Here is a 16,867-nt window from a genome sequence, read left to right on the forward strand (position 1 = left end):
CATGACAAATTGGCCTACAGTAAGTGCTTTTACAATAATAATCAAATAATAATACAATAATAACATAATAATATGCTGCTCTCCAACAAGATAGTATTGTGAAAAGTATAGCTTAGAGTGAAGCATTATGGGAAATGAAGTCATTGTGCAGGAGCAGAAGGAATGTTTGGGCACTGATGCTAGGCTACGCTAATGCTGACATGTGATCTGTAACAGCCTCACAATGACGGTTGGCAATACTTACAAAAAGTCTTTGGTGGTCAAAAAATGCTGTAATAATACATGTGTACTATGTGTTCTCAAAATTACATCTACTCGTCTTTTTTTCTCGTTATCTCTGTTTTACACTCATGTGCTCTATAGATGTTTTGATTCATAAGTGCCTTTTAACCTCTCTTAGAATACCATTGATATTTGTGACTAGGCTGATCAGAATGTTGGTATAGTGCAAACTGAAAACGTTCGTAACGTTTTTCAACAAAATTGTAACAAAAACAACAAACAATAATATTGTTATCAATAGCAAATTATAATAATTATACATAGAGAACTGTTTGGTTCCAGCATCTGGTCCAATGTGTTTCTTTCAAGTATCTCTCAACAACACACACTCACACACACAAGCACGTACACACCATGAACGCATACACGCACGCACACTCAAACAAGTCTTCTCTTTTTAAGTTTTGAAAAAGTAAACAGTTGAGAAAATGAAACAGGCAAAAAAAAATATGAATTGTAATACTTGACAAGTTGCATAGTTTGGACAGTTGAAGTCAGAATTTTACATACACTTAGGTTGGAGTAATTAAAACTCGTTTTTCAACAACTCCACAAATTTCTTGTTAACAAACTATAGTTTTGGCAAGTCGGCGAGGACATCTACTGTGTGCATGACACAAGTCATTTTTCCAACAATAGTTTACAGACATATTATTTCACTTATAATTCACTGTATCACAATTCCAGTGGGTCAGAAGTTACACTAAGTTGACTGTGCCTTTAAACAGCTTGGAATATTCCTGAAAATGATGTCATGGCTTTAGAAGCTTCTAATAAGCTATTTGACATAATTTCAATTGTCAATTGGAGGTGTCCCTGTGGATGTATTTTAAGGCCTACCTTCAAACACAGTGCTTCTTTGCTTGACATCATGGGAAAATCAAAAGAAATCAGCCAAGACCTCAGAAATAATATGGTAGACCTCCACAAGTCTGGTTCATCGTTGGGAGCAATTTCCAAACGTACAAACAATAGTACGCAAGTATAAACACCATGGGACCACGTAGCCATCATACCGCTCAGGAAGGAGACGTGTTCTGTCTCCTAGAGATGAATGTACTTTAGTGCGGTGGACCAAAATTCCCCCAACTTATTGTGGGAAGCTTGTGGAAGGCTACCCGAAATGTTTGACCCAAGTTCAACCATTTAGGCAATGCAAATACTAATTGAGTGTATGTAAACTTCTGACTCACTTGGAATGTAATGAAAGAAATAAAAGCTGAAATAAATAACTCTCTCTACTATTATTCTGACATTTCACATTCTTAAAATAAAGTGGTGATCCTAACTGACCTAAGACAGGGAATTTTTACTAGGATTAAATGTCAGGAATTGTGAAAACCTGAGTTTAAATGTATTTGGCTAAGGTGTATGTAAATTTCCAACTTCAACTGTATATTTTTCAGGCACCTGGTCTCATGGTCGCATGGTCTCTCATCTTGCAGTACATGAAAGGAGCAACTACACCGCATCTGGGTCACATAAATATCCTCTCACCTCCCTCCCTTTGTTTTGTAACAAAAATATATTAGATATTATTTGTATTTTTTTTGAAAGTGCCACAGAGATTTCTCTGAGTTATAGATACCCCCTGGACTTGCCAACGATGGAGAACAAGCCAGTCATTGAGTCCAAATAAAAGTCGGTCTTGACAGTGTCTTGCACGCAAGCGAGAGAGAGAGATAAAGGGCCTCTTCCGTTTAGTTCTGTCTCTCTGGGCATGAGACCAACTTCCAAGCCCCACCAGCTCCGCCAGGCTTTTACGAGCAGCCACACTCCTCTACGACCATGTTCTGAATGTCTTTTTTGACAATCTTTTGCTCCTCATTGTAGTAGAGCATAGACATGGCGCGTAGCCTCGTGGGCACGCAGCACGACTTAATGTTCTGGAAGGGCGCGTAGCCCCGTATGCGGTAGTGATTGATGACGGTGGAGTGGAAGGACAGAGAGGAGCCTGTGATGCTGGCCACGTGGCTGGGGCAGTCGCCCTCGCAGTAGTTTGCGTGGTAGCCCCCCGGTGCTATGATCCAGTCGCTCCAGCCAATGTCCTTGAAATTGACATAGAACTGGCGCTTGCAGCAAGCACGCACCTTGCCGTCGCATTCCAGGCCCCTTTTGGGGCGTCGCCGTGGCTCGCCGCCCTCGCCCTGCTGCACTACCGCCATGAGAAAGGGCCGGTGGGACTGCTCACGCTCCTGGTTGCCGCTGGTTGACACCAGGATGGGTGTGGCGCCAGCATTGGCGCACAGCGGGCAGGAGATCTTCACACTGAGCATGCTTCCGCCACCCTTCAACAGGGCCTGGACGCTGGCTGACACGGGAAAAGTGTGCCAGCCACTGCGCCGTGTGTCCACTGCCTTCTCGGCCAGTAGCACAGACTCTTCATGGCCGTCTTCGCCATGGCGCTGCTGCAACAGGAGTATAGTGACCTTGGCACGGCTGCGATTGGTCTTGGCCAGCCGGAGGAAGATCCATACATTAGCCTGCTCCACCAGAGACAGCTCACCGCCCTCCTTGGAAATGAGGAAGTTGACCGCACCCTGGGAGTCGCCTAGAGAGGAGGAGAATAGAGAGAGGATCGGAGAATTCGATTAGTAAAGCATTGTAGCGAAGTCTGAGCTCATTTCAGTGTAAGTAAAGGTTTTGCTGTCTGATTCTTGTCTGAGTCTGGTGGGGTGTGATAGGGCCACATCTATCAGACTGAGTCACTTTAGAGATGGCACACATATCATTAGAATTTCCTTACTTTACATTTTTTTAATTTATTTATTTCACCTTTATTTAATTACTTAAAATAGGCCCTTATTTTTAGCCTCTGTCTCTATATTTAATAACTTATTTAATGACTTCAATGACATGAGTTCACGCAGAGTAAGGCACTAGACTGTTTCTCTTTTTCCAAATTTGCTTCATTCAGCTCATCATTGATACTTGTGGGCACATCAGTTTGAAAATAATATGTAATGTCCTTTGCTAACATTAAAGTGAAATGTGTTTACAGGAGAGACAGTAGAATGGTACATTTTGCGTACAACATGCAAATATGTTTTGCGACGTGTATACACTCACTCACTCACTGCACACACACACACACACACACATTCACAAGCACACAGCAAGACACAACACAACAGCACTGTCCATCACATACTGTTTACCTCTCCTAAAAAATAATGTTTTGGGGAGGTTTAAATGCCACAACATTGCATAATCTCTTTGTGTCACCTTTACTGGTGGCAGCCAGCATACTGTAAAGTACACAATAGGATTACATAGAGATACAGCAAGAGGTTGAAGGATTTCAGTTATTACCCATAATAACTACAGTTTTCACAGGCAGATGTGACTTCACTTGTGATGTGGTGACATGTCTTCTCGTGCCACTGTGGGAGGCGTGCTGGTGAACCAAATCTACTAGCTCTGGCTCAAATCTGGCTTATGTCCAGGGACCTAAGCACAAGCACGCCTCTGGAAAGCTTCTCCTAACAGTAGAATGTCCAAGCTAATCTCTTCCAATTACAGAGGAAAATCTTTACAATGTGATGTCTTAACAACGCTTGAAGCTCACTTTCCTGATATTACATTTGGCTCTGGGTTAGGGTTGAATGGCAGGAACACGGTTACACTCCCATTTCCCGGGATAAATAACTGCGAGAAACCAGTAAATGATAACAATTTTATATATATGAACGGCATGACGTGAAATTGAACTGTTCAATTATATGTGATGTCTAAATTTGGCTTCTCTACGGCATGATGAATCTGAATGATGAATCAATGCTCAGGGTGGGGACAGACAGCCCAGCTCAGTATGGAGTGCAGTTCACAATGCATGTAGACTTACAGTATCATCTCATTATCGTAATGTTTTTTCTTGGGACAGGTAGGCCTACATTTGCTGCAGAATAGCCTATGCTACAGTAATATAAAGACAGAATTCACGTCTAATTTACCCATCTCCATCTGGAATTCGGGTTCACCTTGTTTTTTAATGGCACCTGCAGAGTTTTCAAACAGCTGACCACTCAAAGAATATTGTTGCTTTCAATCAGTGCATACGTGAACACGTGAATGCAGTTTTTCTCTCTTTCCATCAACTCCATTCAAATTGCATCCAAAATAGATTATCCTGTTGTAGATTGACATACTGTATAGCCTGATATATAGATGTCCTAGCCTACCTCTTTCAGGTAATACATGCAATGCAGTATTACCCTTATTTTTAGCTAATTAATGATGGGTTATGCATAATAAGCTTTTAACCCGTGCTCTACGCCCCTTAGGTCTTGGAGTCCCATGCAAGAAAAGCTAGACAAGAATGAGCTGAATGTTCTCAAAGTGGCTGTGATGTCATTATCAAAGGAATCGACACAGCAAATTGGCCAGTTAACCTAGTGTTGATTTGTCAGTGCAACGTTTCTAGTGTTGATTCAGGTGTTGGTGTAAAATAACCCAAGTGTTGGTAATAATAACCAGTGCTAAGATAAAACCACTCCCATCATTATCACATTTCCCAGCATGCTCTATTGCAGACTGATTTTTACAAGTGTTTGTTAGTGTCTGCATCACAAACACAGGCAAAAAAATAATTGGCTTTTCCAGTGGTGGCTCCGTCATTGTTCTTCCGTAATCCTGCACTGGGGCTAAAGAATGGGACTGTACAAACCCAAGGGGGCCCTAACCCAAAGAAAACCTGCCCTGAGAAGAGGGTTTGAGTGGATCGCTGCCCATCATGGTTCCTGAAATAAGTTGTGAGAAAATAATTGGAATCAACTAAAGAGCGGTACAATAACCCCTGAACAGTAAACAATAATTTTGCCAATGAGAAAGACAATTTGCACAGCTGTCCTGCACACAAAAATTGAAAATGACATTTTCACATTTTTACCTCCCCCATTGCGTGCCTTCAAAAGAAGAATAGGGAGTGGGGGGGTGAGCTCGAATTACCTGACAGCTTAGGAGCATTAGTGGTGGGTTCCTGTTCTGTCCAAATACTGTCCTAATTAATGTAGTCAATATGCTCACTCTTAATCCAGTTTAGCTTTGGAGGGCTAATGGTCTTTGATCTCTCCCTAGAGGTTCCAGTCTTATTGTATGGAGCCCTAACACTCTACCACTGAGGCAACACTTCAATAACAAGAAGGATAACACTATAACACACTCTTGAGGTGTTTATTGTTTACCAATTTAAGAGACATTGCAGTTCATTTATACAGTTTGATTGCCTAATTTGATAGGAGTTAAACAAAATTGCCTATTGATTAACATGAACTCAATCCGATACAACATGTATCCGATGTTTCTGCAACCCGTGACCTGCCAGTTGTGTTGGAGGTAGTTGTAGCAGCTTTAATACCTGCCAACTCTCCGTCCACTAGTTAGTAGACCTACATTCAGAGCAGACTAAACAGAGTACTCTTTGAAAAATGTGTCTTTTTCACATTTGCCTCTTTGCCTGCTGCAACTTTGAAAGAGTTCTGGTTTGATAAATCAAGCACAAAACTATTATGGCTTACTGTATCCTGGACAGCATAATATATAACCTCTTTTTTGTTGTTGTTGACTTATCCCGATAAGTAATAGTTTTAATGCATTTCTTGAAAAATATCATCATAATGATAACAGAATTGTAGCAGCATTTTTCTCTGAAAGTGCCAATCACCTTATTCTTCCCAAATTGATTTCTCTTGAATGGTGCACTTGCCTGTTTTAACACAACCATATGTGGGTCTCAAGACATTCCAGGAATGTTCCCTGACAATGACAGCAATGTTGGAGAGCCATTGTGCAAAGAACCCAGTGTTCTATGAATGTCATTAGGATGTATGTTAGATGCTATCACCACCAAATTGAAGCAGTTACATTTTAAGAATGCTTGTAAAACATTGTAGGGCTCATGGCAATTGTCTTTTAATAGACTGATAAAAAAAAAGTTACAAGCTATCTCATGTGTACCTGAAATCATTCCAATAGCATTCCCAAAAGCACTATTGCAAGGTTAACAGAGTGCATCTGCATACAAATTGAACCCTTTGGAAAAAGTCCAACAGGCATTTACGATACGTTCCATCTTAGCCGAGTCGATAAACTGACCACCAACTGACCACAGAAATTGCAAAGGTCAGTGGTGCCATCAGTCTTGTAACCTCTTTGACTTGCTTCCTTGGACTCTCAGCCTCTCCGTCTCACACTCCACTATCTCACTTGCAAAAACACTCTGTGCTGGCCTCTTTGGAAGGAGATGAACCAGCGGTGGGCTTGATTTATGACCCTGTACACACAATTAGACACCCAAGCCCAGGAAGATGTGCAGCAGTCGCTCTGAGTCACCGCAGTCCAGGCATCACAGGCCAAGGCACTCCCAAGAACAATGAGCAAAGTCGGGAGAAATACAGCCTCCTCAGACTCCTAACCTTTGGAGACTGGGAGAGTGAGAGACTTTTTGTCTATCTAGCGGCTCTTTAATGCCAGGTTGTAATTATTTAAATGAGGGTTGTAATCCCCCCAAATATATATTATTTGGTCTATGCCAAGAATATTCCATTCAAATCCTCTATTCAAATTTACAATGACAACAGTAATTAGTGAAGGAGACGGAGAAGCACCCAATGATTTGCAATCATGCCACACATTTGACCGGAAGACTGTTCAGTCACAACAAATGACTTCATGTGAAGATACAATAGATCTGACTAAGCTCTGACTAACCTGTAAACCTGATCCTATCCCTCTCTCCTGCTTACTCTGTCGCTGGTTAATATCTGTTCACAGATGTTAGTGGCTGAATCAAGCCAATAAATACTGTGGTGTAGGTAGTGTGCAAGAAGAAACCTTGCCACACATGGGCTGTCATAGTGGAGAGGTGAGGTGAGGAGTGATTGGGCCCATATGAATTGGAAGTCAATGAGACCTGTCCAAGGCTTCTAGTTGTCTCCCTCTCAGTGAGGCACCATGGCCTTCATAGGAACGTGTATGCCCTCCTATACTGCTTGAAAAGCTACACAACTCAACAAAACACCGGACTCCCAGCCGGATCCTAAAGGCATCATCCACCAGTCGGTTTATTTTTATTTGACCAGCCCAGAGATATGTGAAAGTATTTACAAAGTTGCCACATTTATCACATTCTTTCCCCTTGCTTTTTACGATTGCCTGAAGATACTGGCTGCTGTTTCTTTTCTGTTTGTCTGGGCTTTGTTAAGGAGCTAGAATAGTCTCTATGAACCATAAAGGTTTCGTCTGACTCGATGTCGGGACACTTTCTTAACACCCTTTTGGAGTAGGCCTCGGCAGCATGATATTCATTTGGAGAGATCAGAAAAGAGACTCAGTTGGTGATGTCAAGATTTGACGTCACATTCCAAAACATATTTAATTGCTCTGGCCACGGCACAAGAATGAATGGTGGTGGCAGCATTGAGGGGAAAAAACAGCAAATGTCTTTTTTGTCTTTTGCTTTATGCAGCACTGATGGTTCATTGCATTATATACCAAATGGAGAGATGAGACAAAATCAAACAGTAGTTAAACCTGTCAACCATGCAGGTTAACAAGCCAAAAAAAGAGACTTGCCAATTTAGGCTACAGTACAATAACTTTCCATTGACTGCTATTTTGTACTACAATCTAAAAGTAATTAACTATTATTGGAGCGACATGGTTAGGAGGTGAGACTCTTTTGTAACTGATGTGGAATGTGACCTCTCAGCCTCAAAGTCCTTGTGAGAGGAGTGCTTGAGCTTGATAACTGATAGCAGTGCTGGATACGTAAAATACATGACTGATGAGGGCATTTTAATGGAATTATTAGTTAACTTACACCAAATAGGCAGAAAATAACTGTTTCACATACAAATGTACATGTTGATGATATTCAGTCTCATGAGAAAGTGTGCTTCTTTTCTTAAATCACAAACAAATCTTAGCAGTCACTATAGTTAGTCTATGTAGCCCAGTTAAGGTGTCCAGAGACAGCTGTGCGATTAAAGAGACACAGCTACCAGAAGATAAATGTGGATATAAATGTGGACATCGGAATTTCACTGATGATATGTTTAATTAATCGCTATACTCCATGGGTAGGGGGGTTGAAGGGGATAGTGGGCACAGACTGCAGCGGAAATTGGCACTTCCAGCACTCAGCACTTTCCACACAGTGAGCTAGGCTCTTTCATGAGATACTGTCCCAACAGCCCAAAATAATTATTGGGCCCCATATTCCGTTGAATGAAGCAATTATATGCAGCAGAATGCCCCTGGTGCGTGGTTAATTTAACCCTAGTTATTTACGCTTTTTTGTATTTATTATTAAAGACCCCCAAGCAGAAGTGCCACTCTTCCCTTTTAATCTAAAGTTCATTCAAATGCCTATTTAGAGTAAAGTTCGTTTTTTTTTTTATATAAGCCAACAAGTACAGCGAATGTGAATGTGGAACTCAATAGTGATCCACACAGGAGTCCCACACAGGAGATTTCTTTAGTAGCCCTCTGATGTCGAAGCAACTCTGAATAATGATAATGTGACTAAATGTCAGGCCAAATCAAATTCTCATCACAAATTTAATTCGGAGAATAATTTATTATGCACTAAAAACAAATGGTTCTATATAGTGCCAAATAAGAGTTATTTGGCTTGTAACCCCTTTTGCTGCTATAAATAGCCTTTTAAAGGTTCTATAAAGAACCATGCTCATAAGGTTCTAAATGGAACCTTCATGGTGCTATAAAGATCCCTTTCCTAAAGTTGTCGAAATGACCTTTTGAAGAAACATATAGTGTTCTTTTCTTTTTGGTTAGCCATATTATATTGATAAAATTCCATAGGTTTTATTATTCTGTTAATTGACAAGTTCAAATCAGTTGTGCTAGCTTTGGAATGGCTGGGGTTCCCTGAGGAGAAGTTTGAGAACCATTAAACTAGACATCAGTTCTCAATTGACGCAAAGCCATACGTGAGTCTTTCAACAAATAGAGCTGTGAGAAAACCCCCTACATTTTTATTATGATTACTAAAAGAGGAAAGAACCCTTTTCTGAACTGCAAAGAACTATTGAAGGGCTCAAAGGGTTCTTTGAGGTGTTATGGTTAAACATAGAACCCTCATTCTTCCCAAAGAACCCTTGAGGAACCCTCTTTTCTTAAGGTGACTTACAGGCTATGATCATTATGACTGTATTCATGTTAATTAAAATGATTGACTCTACTATGTCAATATGCCTTTGTTGTAAATCTTTTGGTGCCAAAGCGGTGGCAGTACTGAAAACAGCAGTTGGAAGAGTTGGAAGACTTAAAAATAATAGTACTGTTGATAAGATGCTTTTATTTTTTAATTGGGATATTTTCTATTGAACCATGTGGTCTATGCACTAGAAACTCATGAACACTATGGACACATATATATAAAAAAAAAAGTAATACTATAAATTAATACATTTTGTAAAAGTTATTCAATTATAAATGACCAAAGTGACCATAGATTCTGGTAACTTTGGTAAGTTAACGGTAGCTTTGCAAACCTAGGGAAAGCATAGCCAAGAGATGTATCAATGACAAATGTAGGCATAAGCATAACCAAAAAAATGTGAGATATGTTTTCAATTACAAATGTCACATACACTACCGGTCAAAAGTTTTAGAACACCTACTCATTCAAGGGTTCATCTTTATTTTCAATAGTGAAGACATCAAAACTATAAAATAGTACATATGGAATCACGTAGTAACCAAAAAGTGATAAACAAATCAAAATCTAATTTATATTTGAGATTCTTCAAATAGCCACCCTTTGCCTTGACGACAGCTTTGCACACCCTTGGCATTCTCTCAACCAGCTTCATGAGGTAATTACCTGGAATGCATTTTAATTAACAGGTGTGCAATGTTAAAAGTTCATTTGTGGAATTTCTTTCCTTCTTAATGAGTTTGAGCCAATCAGTTGTGTTGTGACAAGGTAGGGGGGTATACAGAAGATAGCCCTATTTGGTAAAAGACCAAGTCCAAATAATGGCAATAACAGCTCAAAAAAGCAAAGCGAACGACAGTCCATCATTACTTTAAGACATGAAAGTCAGTCAATACGGAACATTTCAAGAACTTTTAAAGTTTCTTCAAGTGCAGTTGCAAAAACCATCAAGCGCTATGATGAAACTGGCTCTCATGAGGACCGCCACTGGAATGGAAGACCCAGAGTTACCTCTACTGCAGAATATACGCTCATTAGAATTACCAGCCCAAATAAATGCTTCACAGAGTTCAAGTAACAGACACATCTGAACATCAACTGTTCAGATGAGACTGTGTGAATCAGGCCTTCATGGCCGAATTGCTGCAAATAAACCATTAACAAAGGACACAAATAACAAGAAGAGACTTGCTTGGGCCAAGAAACAAATTGGAGATTTTTGGTTCCAACCGCAGGGTCTTTGTGAGAATGTGTGTGTGAATGGATGTGTATGGATGTGCATGTGTATTTCCCACTGTACTGAGGTGTTATGGTGTGGGGGTGCTTTGCTGGTGACACAGTCAGTGATTTATTTAGAATTCAAGGCACACTTAACTAGCATGGCTACCACAGCATTCTGCAGTGATACGCCATCCCATCTGGTTTGGGCTTAGTGGGACAATCATTTGTTTTTCAACAGGACAATGACCCAACACACCTCCAGGCTGTGCAAGGGCTATTTTACCAAGAAGGAGAGTGATGGAGTGCTGCATCAGATGACCTGGCCTCCACAATCCAAAGACCTCAACCAAATTGAGATGGTTTGGGATGAGTCGAACCTCAAAGAGTGAAGGAAAAGCAGCCAACAAGTGCTCAGCATATGTGGGAACTCCTTCAAGACTGCTGAAAAGCATTCCAGGTGAAGCTGGTTGAGAGAATGCCAAGAGTGTACAAAGCTGTAGTCAAGGCAAAGGGTGGCTATTTGAAGAACCTCAAATATAACATGTTTTAGTTTTGGTAAACATAACACTTTTTTTGGTTACTACATGATTCCAAATGTGTTATTTCATAGTTTTGATGTCTTCACTATTATTCTACAATGTAGAAAAATAGTACAAATAAAGAAAAACCCTTGAATGAGTAGGTGTTCTAAACTTTTGACCGGTAGTGTATATTTTTGTCGGCTTCCTGATCTTTATGCTAAGGCTTTGGTATAATAATATTAGGTCTGTCTTTGTCATATTGATGTAAGCTTGAGGCGTGGTATTTATGGTGACACACTGTTAGAAAAATATGTTGATGCTCACAACAGAAGGTTTGTGTGTTGACATTTTAGTTGAGCAAACTCATAATCCTATTGCCTTACAATTGCATGTTTGATTAATCAACATTTGTTTAATTATAGTGCATACTCTCACTTAGGTTTTCCTAAATGGTTCAACTGTTCATTTATTTCAAGTGTATGCTGTTGAGAACCTCAGGGAGGGAACCTGGCTCCAGTAATCAGCATGCTATCATTTTCTAATGAAGTGAGGTAAACTTTTATTTTTTAACTTGACTCTGTTTTCTCAACCTCAATACACGCATTGATCAATAAATAAATAAATAAATAATGGTTATTTCCCCCAATTCTGACATAAAAAAAGTTGTTTTCAATGCCATGTTATAGCGACTTGAGAACTATTTCAAATTGTACTGTAAAATGCATATTCTAAAATGAATGTTTAGAGAATTCCTAATGGACAGGTTGGAAAGTTGGGTCTAACTACCCATATAGAGGAAGAGACTACGTTGAAAATATACATCGTTTTTCTAGAATTCTTTGCTTTTACCTTCTTGTTTGTTTGTTTTCATCACATAACAGGAACAGCAACTTGACATCACACAATGAAGGACATTCTCATTTTCTTCATTGTGTGTCTGACCATTGGTTTTAAACATAAGTTGTGTGAGTGTGAGTAGGCCTACTGCAGTAGTTTGCTAAATGTAATCTGTCAAGTCCTTGTGAACTCACTGCAAATGCCAGACTTGGAGTACACATCCTTTACACTCTCATTGAAGCACTCCTCTCCCCCCCCCCCCCCCCTTGCTCCAACAGAGATTCATGAGCACTCAAGATCACCTCACCAATTGCACAGTACTGTATTTCCGAACCGAATAGCCCTTTCCAAAATACTGTACTGTAAAATGTTCTACACCTCCAATGGCAGTCATAATTTGCTATGGGAGGAAAAGGAACATGGTTCTTGTGCCCGACACAGTTCAGCTTTTTCTATACTCCATGTTCCCCTCCTGGGCTATCTAAGTCAGAGCAGACTCAGATCTCCCTACACATCATAGGTTTGACAGCACCTTTGAACACACCACTCTACACCCGACAGCAGGCTTTAAACCCGCCTGTGGAAGAAGAAAACCGAGTAGAGTCAGTACCTGGATAAGAGTTTATTTTTATTTAACCTGAGGAGCCTTTTTTACATTTATTTTTAATATCTCTCTCTCTCTCTCTCTCTCTCTCTCTATTCGCTGTCGCTGCCATTTCTAAGAAAAACACTCATTCGGTCTCCCGGCGACTGCTACTGCACTACTCTGAATAACTTCACACGGGAGCTAAGGAACACAAGCCTGGGAGCTTTCTAAGCAGATAATTGTGTATTCTTAAAAGCAGCAGGGGGTCATTAGGGACCTTAAGGGAGGGGTGGCAGGGGAAGGTGTGGGGGTGGGAGCAGCTCTCTGAGTAGAGTCAACAGGTTAAACTTTTCTTTCACACAGGTGGAATTAAGCAGGTCGAGAGCCTGTCGTTTCAAAGAATTAGGTCTGCAAACCTGCCGAACTGGGTTACAGTCCTATAGCCTTTGTAGCGTTTAGCAAGGCTGCTTTTCTGTTTTTGCCTCCTTAGACAAGGACCTTCCTTGTTGCTCTGTCTATCGCTCTCTCTCCTTTTCTCTTTTCACACATGTTCATGCTCGATCACCCCCCCCCCCCCCCCCCCCCCCCTCCACACACACACACACACACCTGTGGCACTCACCGGCCTCTGCGAAGGTAAGGATCTCAGTCGTCTCGACCATGTCGGCAGCATCTGGGCGCCCGTGGCCCCCGTCCTCGATCTGGACGCTGCCGTCCTCGGCCACTCTTCCCACGTGCAGCTTGCGGATGGCATTGAGCAGAGCAGCGCGGGGCACCGGGTGCGTGACATTGGGCCGCACCTGCAGGTGCAGCATGTTGAGGATGTGTCTCTTCACTGCCTCCACCACCTCGGGTTTGCTGCCATCCTCCTCCTCGTTGAGCCGCGCCAGGGCGCAGGAAGGGCAGTCGGTAACCTCCGGCACCAGCTGGGACTGGGTCTGTGGTGGCGTCTGGCCACCACCCATCGCCACGGACAAAGAGCCGGCCCCGCCACAGCTATGGGCAAAGAGTAGCAACATCCCACTCAGCAGGGGCAAAGGAGACATCCTGGACTAGACAGGTCTGCTGCCGGGACAACGTAGAGAGCAGCGCAGCGAGCACCAACTAGTAGGCGAAATGATGAGAGTGGGGGAAAAATATCAGTCCTTCTGCCAAAAGAGATTTTAAAAACTCCTCCAGACAAGGTAAGCTCTGGAAAAATAAATTTAGTCAGCAGTGCTGTAAGACTTGGAATAAAAGTTTAAAAAGTGACACCTAAAAGTGAGAACGAAAAAGAATAATCCTTGTGTTTAAAAAGGAGAGATGGCTGAAGAAGGAGAGGTGTGGACTGAAGATGGTCTTGCCAGTGCTGGAGTGGAGATTATGTCTGATCCTTGGGAGGTTTTGTGTGGGAAGGTCAGTCGTCCTCAGAAGGTTACCCCAGGGAAGAGTAGGTCTCTGTAGAAGTCTGTGAGTGCTCACTGTGCACAAGTTGAATGGTTTTGTGAGAGTGGGCAGGGCTCTCTTTGCTGTCTCTCTCTCTCTTTCTCTCTCTCCTTCTGTACCTCTCCCTGTGTCTTACCGTAATTATACCTCCCTCCTCCCTCCTGATCCCACCCTTTACTAACTCACTACTTCTGACTCATGTGTTTCACTAACTTTGCCTTTATTTATTTATTTGGGGTTGTGCTGTGTGCCTCACAGTGGAAGGCTTGCAAACCTTTTCTATCACATTTGATGAACTACTTTTGAACATGTGTTTTATCCTTTGTTGCTCATTCCCCTCTCACTTCTGTTAAATTCAACCACGTGGTTGTTGAATAATTTATCTTATAGAATTGTAGACATTGGTTTGTAGTGATGTACAATAAGAAGTTCTGATATGGCTTGCTTGTATGCATGTGTTTAGAGTGTGTGACAAGTTGAAACTCTTTAACCCATTATAGTCTAAGCCCTGTCTAAGTCGGGGGTGGGGGGGTTCTACTAAGCTATATGGAATTGTTTTAAGAAGGTCATACCAAGGATCATTTAGCTATTTGATTTTGAATTGTAATACACCTTGATGTCTCAAAAAAATATATAAAAAATGATTTGATTAAACGTTTATTTGGTCTTACTTATACGTGCCCATACAAACGCATTGAATAACAGATTCACTACATGGAACAACTGATAGTCCCGCAAAAAAATAAAAATAAGGTTGTTCTGAAGTGTCTGTCCTATATCGGAGAGATATTAGAAAGATCAGTAAATATATAAATATCTTTTTTTACATGTATAATAAAAACTAGAGTCGATTGATCCCATAAAATTCTTAATCAAATAGCTAACTGATCCATAGTATGAGCTTAAAACAATTCCATTTGTCAGCCCCCCCCCCCCCCCCCCCTCTCCCAACGTCTTAGACTCTAAAGATTTAAGTTGAAACATTCGAATCATTTTGAAGATGGACATGATTGCCTTGTCTGGTTGCAAGGGTTAGATAGCGTACCATATTAGGGCTTTGTTTAAAGGAATGTACATTTGTGGTCACTGGTAAGCCCCAGGCAAAACACTCAAACCCCACAATGCATCAATCCATGTTTTAGATGGCTGTATGTTGTGTCATTGTATTTCATGTATTTCTCGCCAGTTTGACGTGAATGGGATGATTAGGTTCAGTTTTTTTCCTTACAACTGTATGACATCTGCCGATTCACCAGGAAGTGACCGCAGGGTCAACGTCCTGTTTTAATAAGTTGAGGTCAGACGTCTGGGATTCTCAGTGACGTAGACAGACTCCGACTCTTCGGAGTGACATCATCAAAGGCAAAGCAGAAGGCTAGCGTGAGTCGTCCGTGTATCCAAAAATCTACTCCAAGTCATGCAAAGTCATCCCTAGTATATTATCAAATTAGACATTGATCTTGATCAATGGAAATTTACTTGCAGTTGTAACAGCTCTGGAAAGTGACTGGCTACGATGACTCACCATCTTGTGTTATGCTCAAATTAGCATCTGAATTGTTCATGTTAACTAAGGCTATGTGAAAACTCCGAATAAACTGTTTTTGGAGCACTTGGGGAACTAACAGTATGCTTCAAAATGTTTGTTTTTGTTTCTAATGGTCAAAGACTTTGATTACATGTACTGCATTCAATTTAATTGTAGTTCTAGACCTTTATGCAGCTCTATACTATGTGGAAAATTGTGTGCAGGTAAACATTTGTATGTGTTTAGTGTTACATTACAGTTGAACACTTTAATATCCTAATCTACAGTGTGTATTGTAATATATATCTTCTAAACTAACTGAAGGATCACTGTATATGGCACTACTCCCTCTTGTGGACATATGATGTACCTTCAACCACATACTCATTCCTTCTCCTTTAAGTTTACTCTCCCCCTCTATGTACCCATCTCCTTCTCCCCCTCTCTCTATTTCTCCCTCTCCATCAACCTGTCTGTCCTCTTTCTCCCCCTCGTGCCTCGTTCTTTACTTCCCTCACATTTTCTAAATCCCCCCCCCCCCTCTCTCTCTCTCTCGCAGTTTGGCTGCTGTCCGCCACTGTCTCTCGTAAAGGTTAGGGGTCATTTCCTTCCACTCTGAGCTGTAGCTGCAGGACCTCTGCAACTTTATGAAACACGTAATAGGTGAATTCAGCACATCGTTCCGCTCCTGACAAATTTACTGCCTCAGAGTCTCGAGAAGAGACTTCGTCCTCCGCGGACAGTGATGGGCCAATAGAGCAGCTCAACGTAGCGCTGGCCGTATCATGTCAGACGGCAAAAGACAGGAGGTCCTCAAGCCAGCCAGAGGCTACAGCTGCCTGTGTGTGACACCCTGTTGCTGAGAGGAGGGTGGGGGTGAGAAGGATGGTGGCTTGTGTGTGTGTGTGTGTGTGTGTGTGTGTGTGTGTGTGTGTGTGTGTGTGTGTGTGTGTGTGTGTGTGTGTGTGTGTGTGTGTGTGTGTGTGTGTGTGTGTGTGTGTGTGTGTGTGTGTGTGTGTGTGTGTGTGTGTGTGTGTAAGAGAGAGCACGGGGAGACAGCAGGTTATGTGGAGGTGAGGTATCTGTTATAGTTCCCATAACACCTTTTATTGTACTTTGTACAAGACGGAGTAGCAACAGTACAGAGTTGAATGATGACGATTTTTATTATTATCATTATTATTATGCTCAGCGTGTGTGTGATGGCACGGAGGGGCCACGGCCATGTGTGATGGATTGGTTCACTCCGTCTCCACGCCAGGGGAGATATAACCGGGAGAAGGATG

General features: G+C 41.6%; 1 protein-coding gene across 1 annotated transcript; it reads right to left on the reverse strand.

Annotated features, from left to right (window-relative positions):
• Positions 1-1,565: 1,565 nt before the first annotated feature.
• LOC110535572 (inhibin beta A chain) lies at positions 1,566-14,507 on the reverse strand. Its single transcript, XM_021620643.2, has 2 exons — positions 13,251-14,507; positions 1,566-2,833 (listed from the first exon to the last, which is right to left on the reverse strand). The coding sequence occupies exons 1-2, from the start codon at positions 13,672-13,674 to the stop codon at positions 2,043-2,045; spliced, it is 1,215 nt and encodes a 404-aa protein (XP_021476318.1). The 5' UTR covers positions 13,675-14,507; the 3' UTR covers positions 1,566-2,042.
• Positions 14,508-16,867: the final 2,360 nt, after the last annotated feature.

This window comes from Oncorhynchus mykiss, chromosome 11, assembly GCF_013265735.2.
Source record: "Oncorhynchus mykiss isolate Arlee chromosome 11, USDA_OmykA_1.1, whole genome shotgun sequence".
In the NCBI taxonomy this organism is placed as follows: Eukaryota; Metazoa; Chordata; class Actinopteri; order Salmoniformes; family Salmonidae; genus Oncorhynchus; species Oncorhynchus mykiss.

Bases quoted from the DNA above. Each gene is read 5' to 3' on its own strand.
- LOC110535572 (XM_021620643.2), bottom strand. From the start codon at position 13,674: ATGTCTCCTTTGCCCCTGCTGAGTGGGATGTTGCTACTCTTTGCCCAT. The intron at 2,834-13,250 runs GTGAGTGCCACA...CCTCCTCTCTAG, and splicing joins CCTTACCTTCGCAGAGGCCG to GCGACTCCCAGGGTGCGGTC.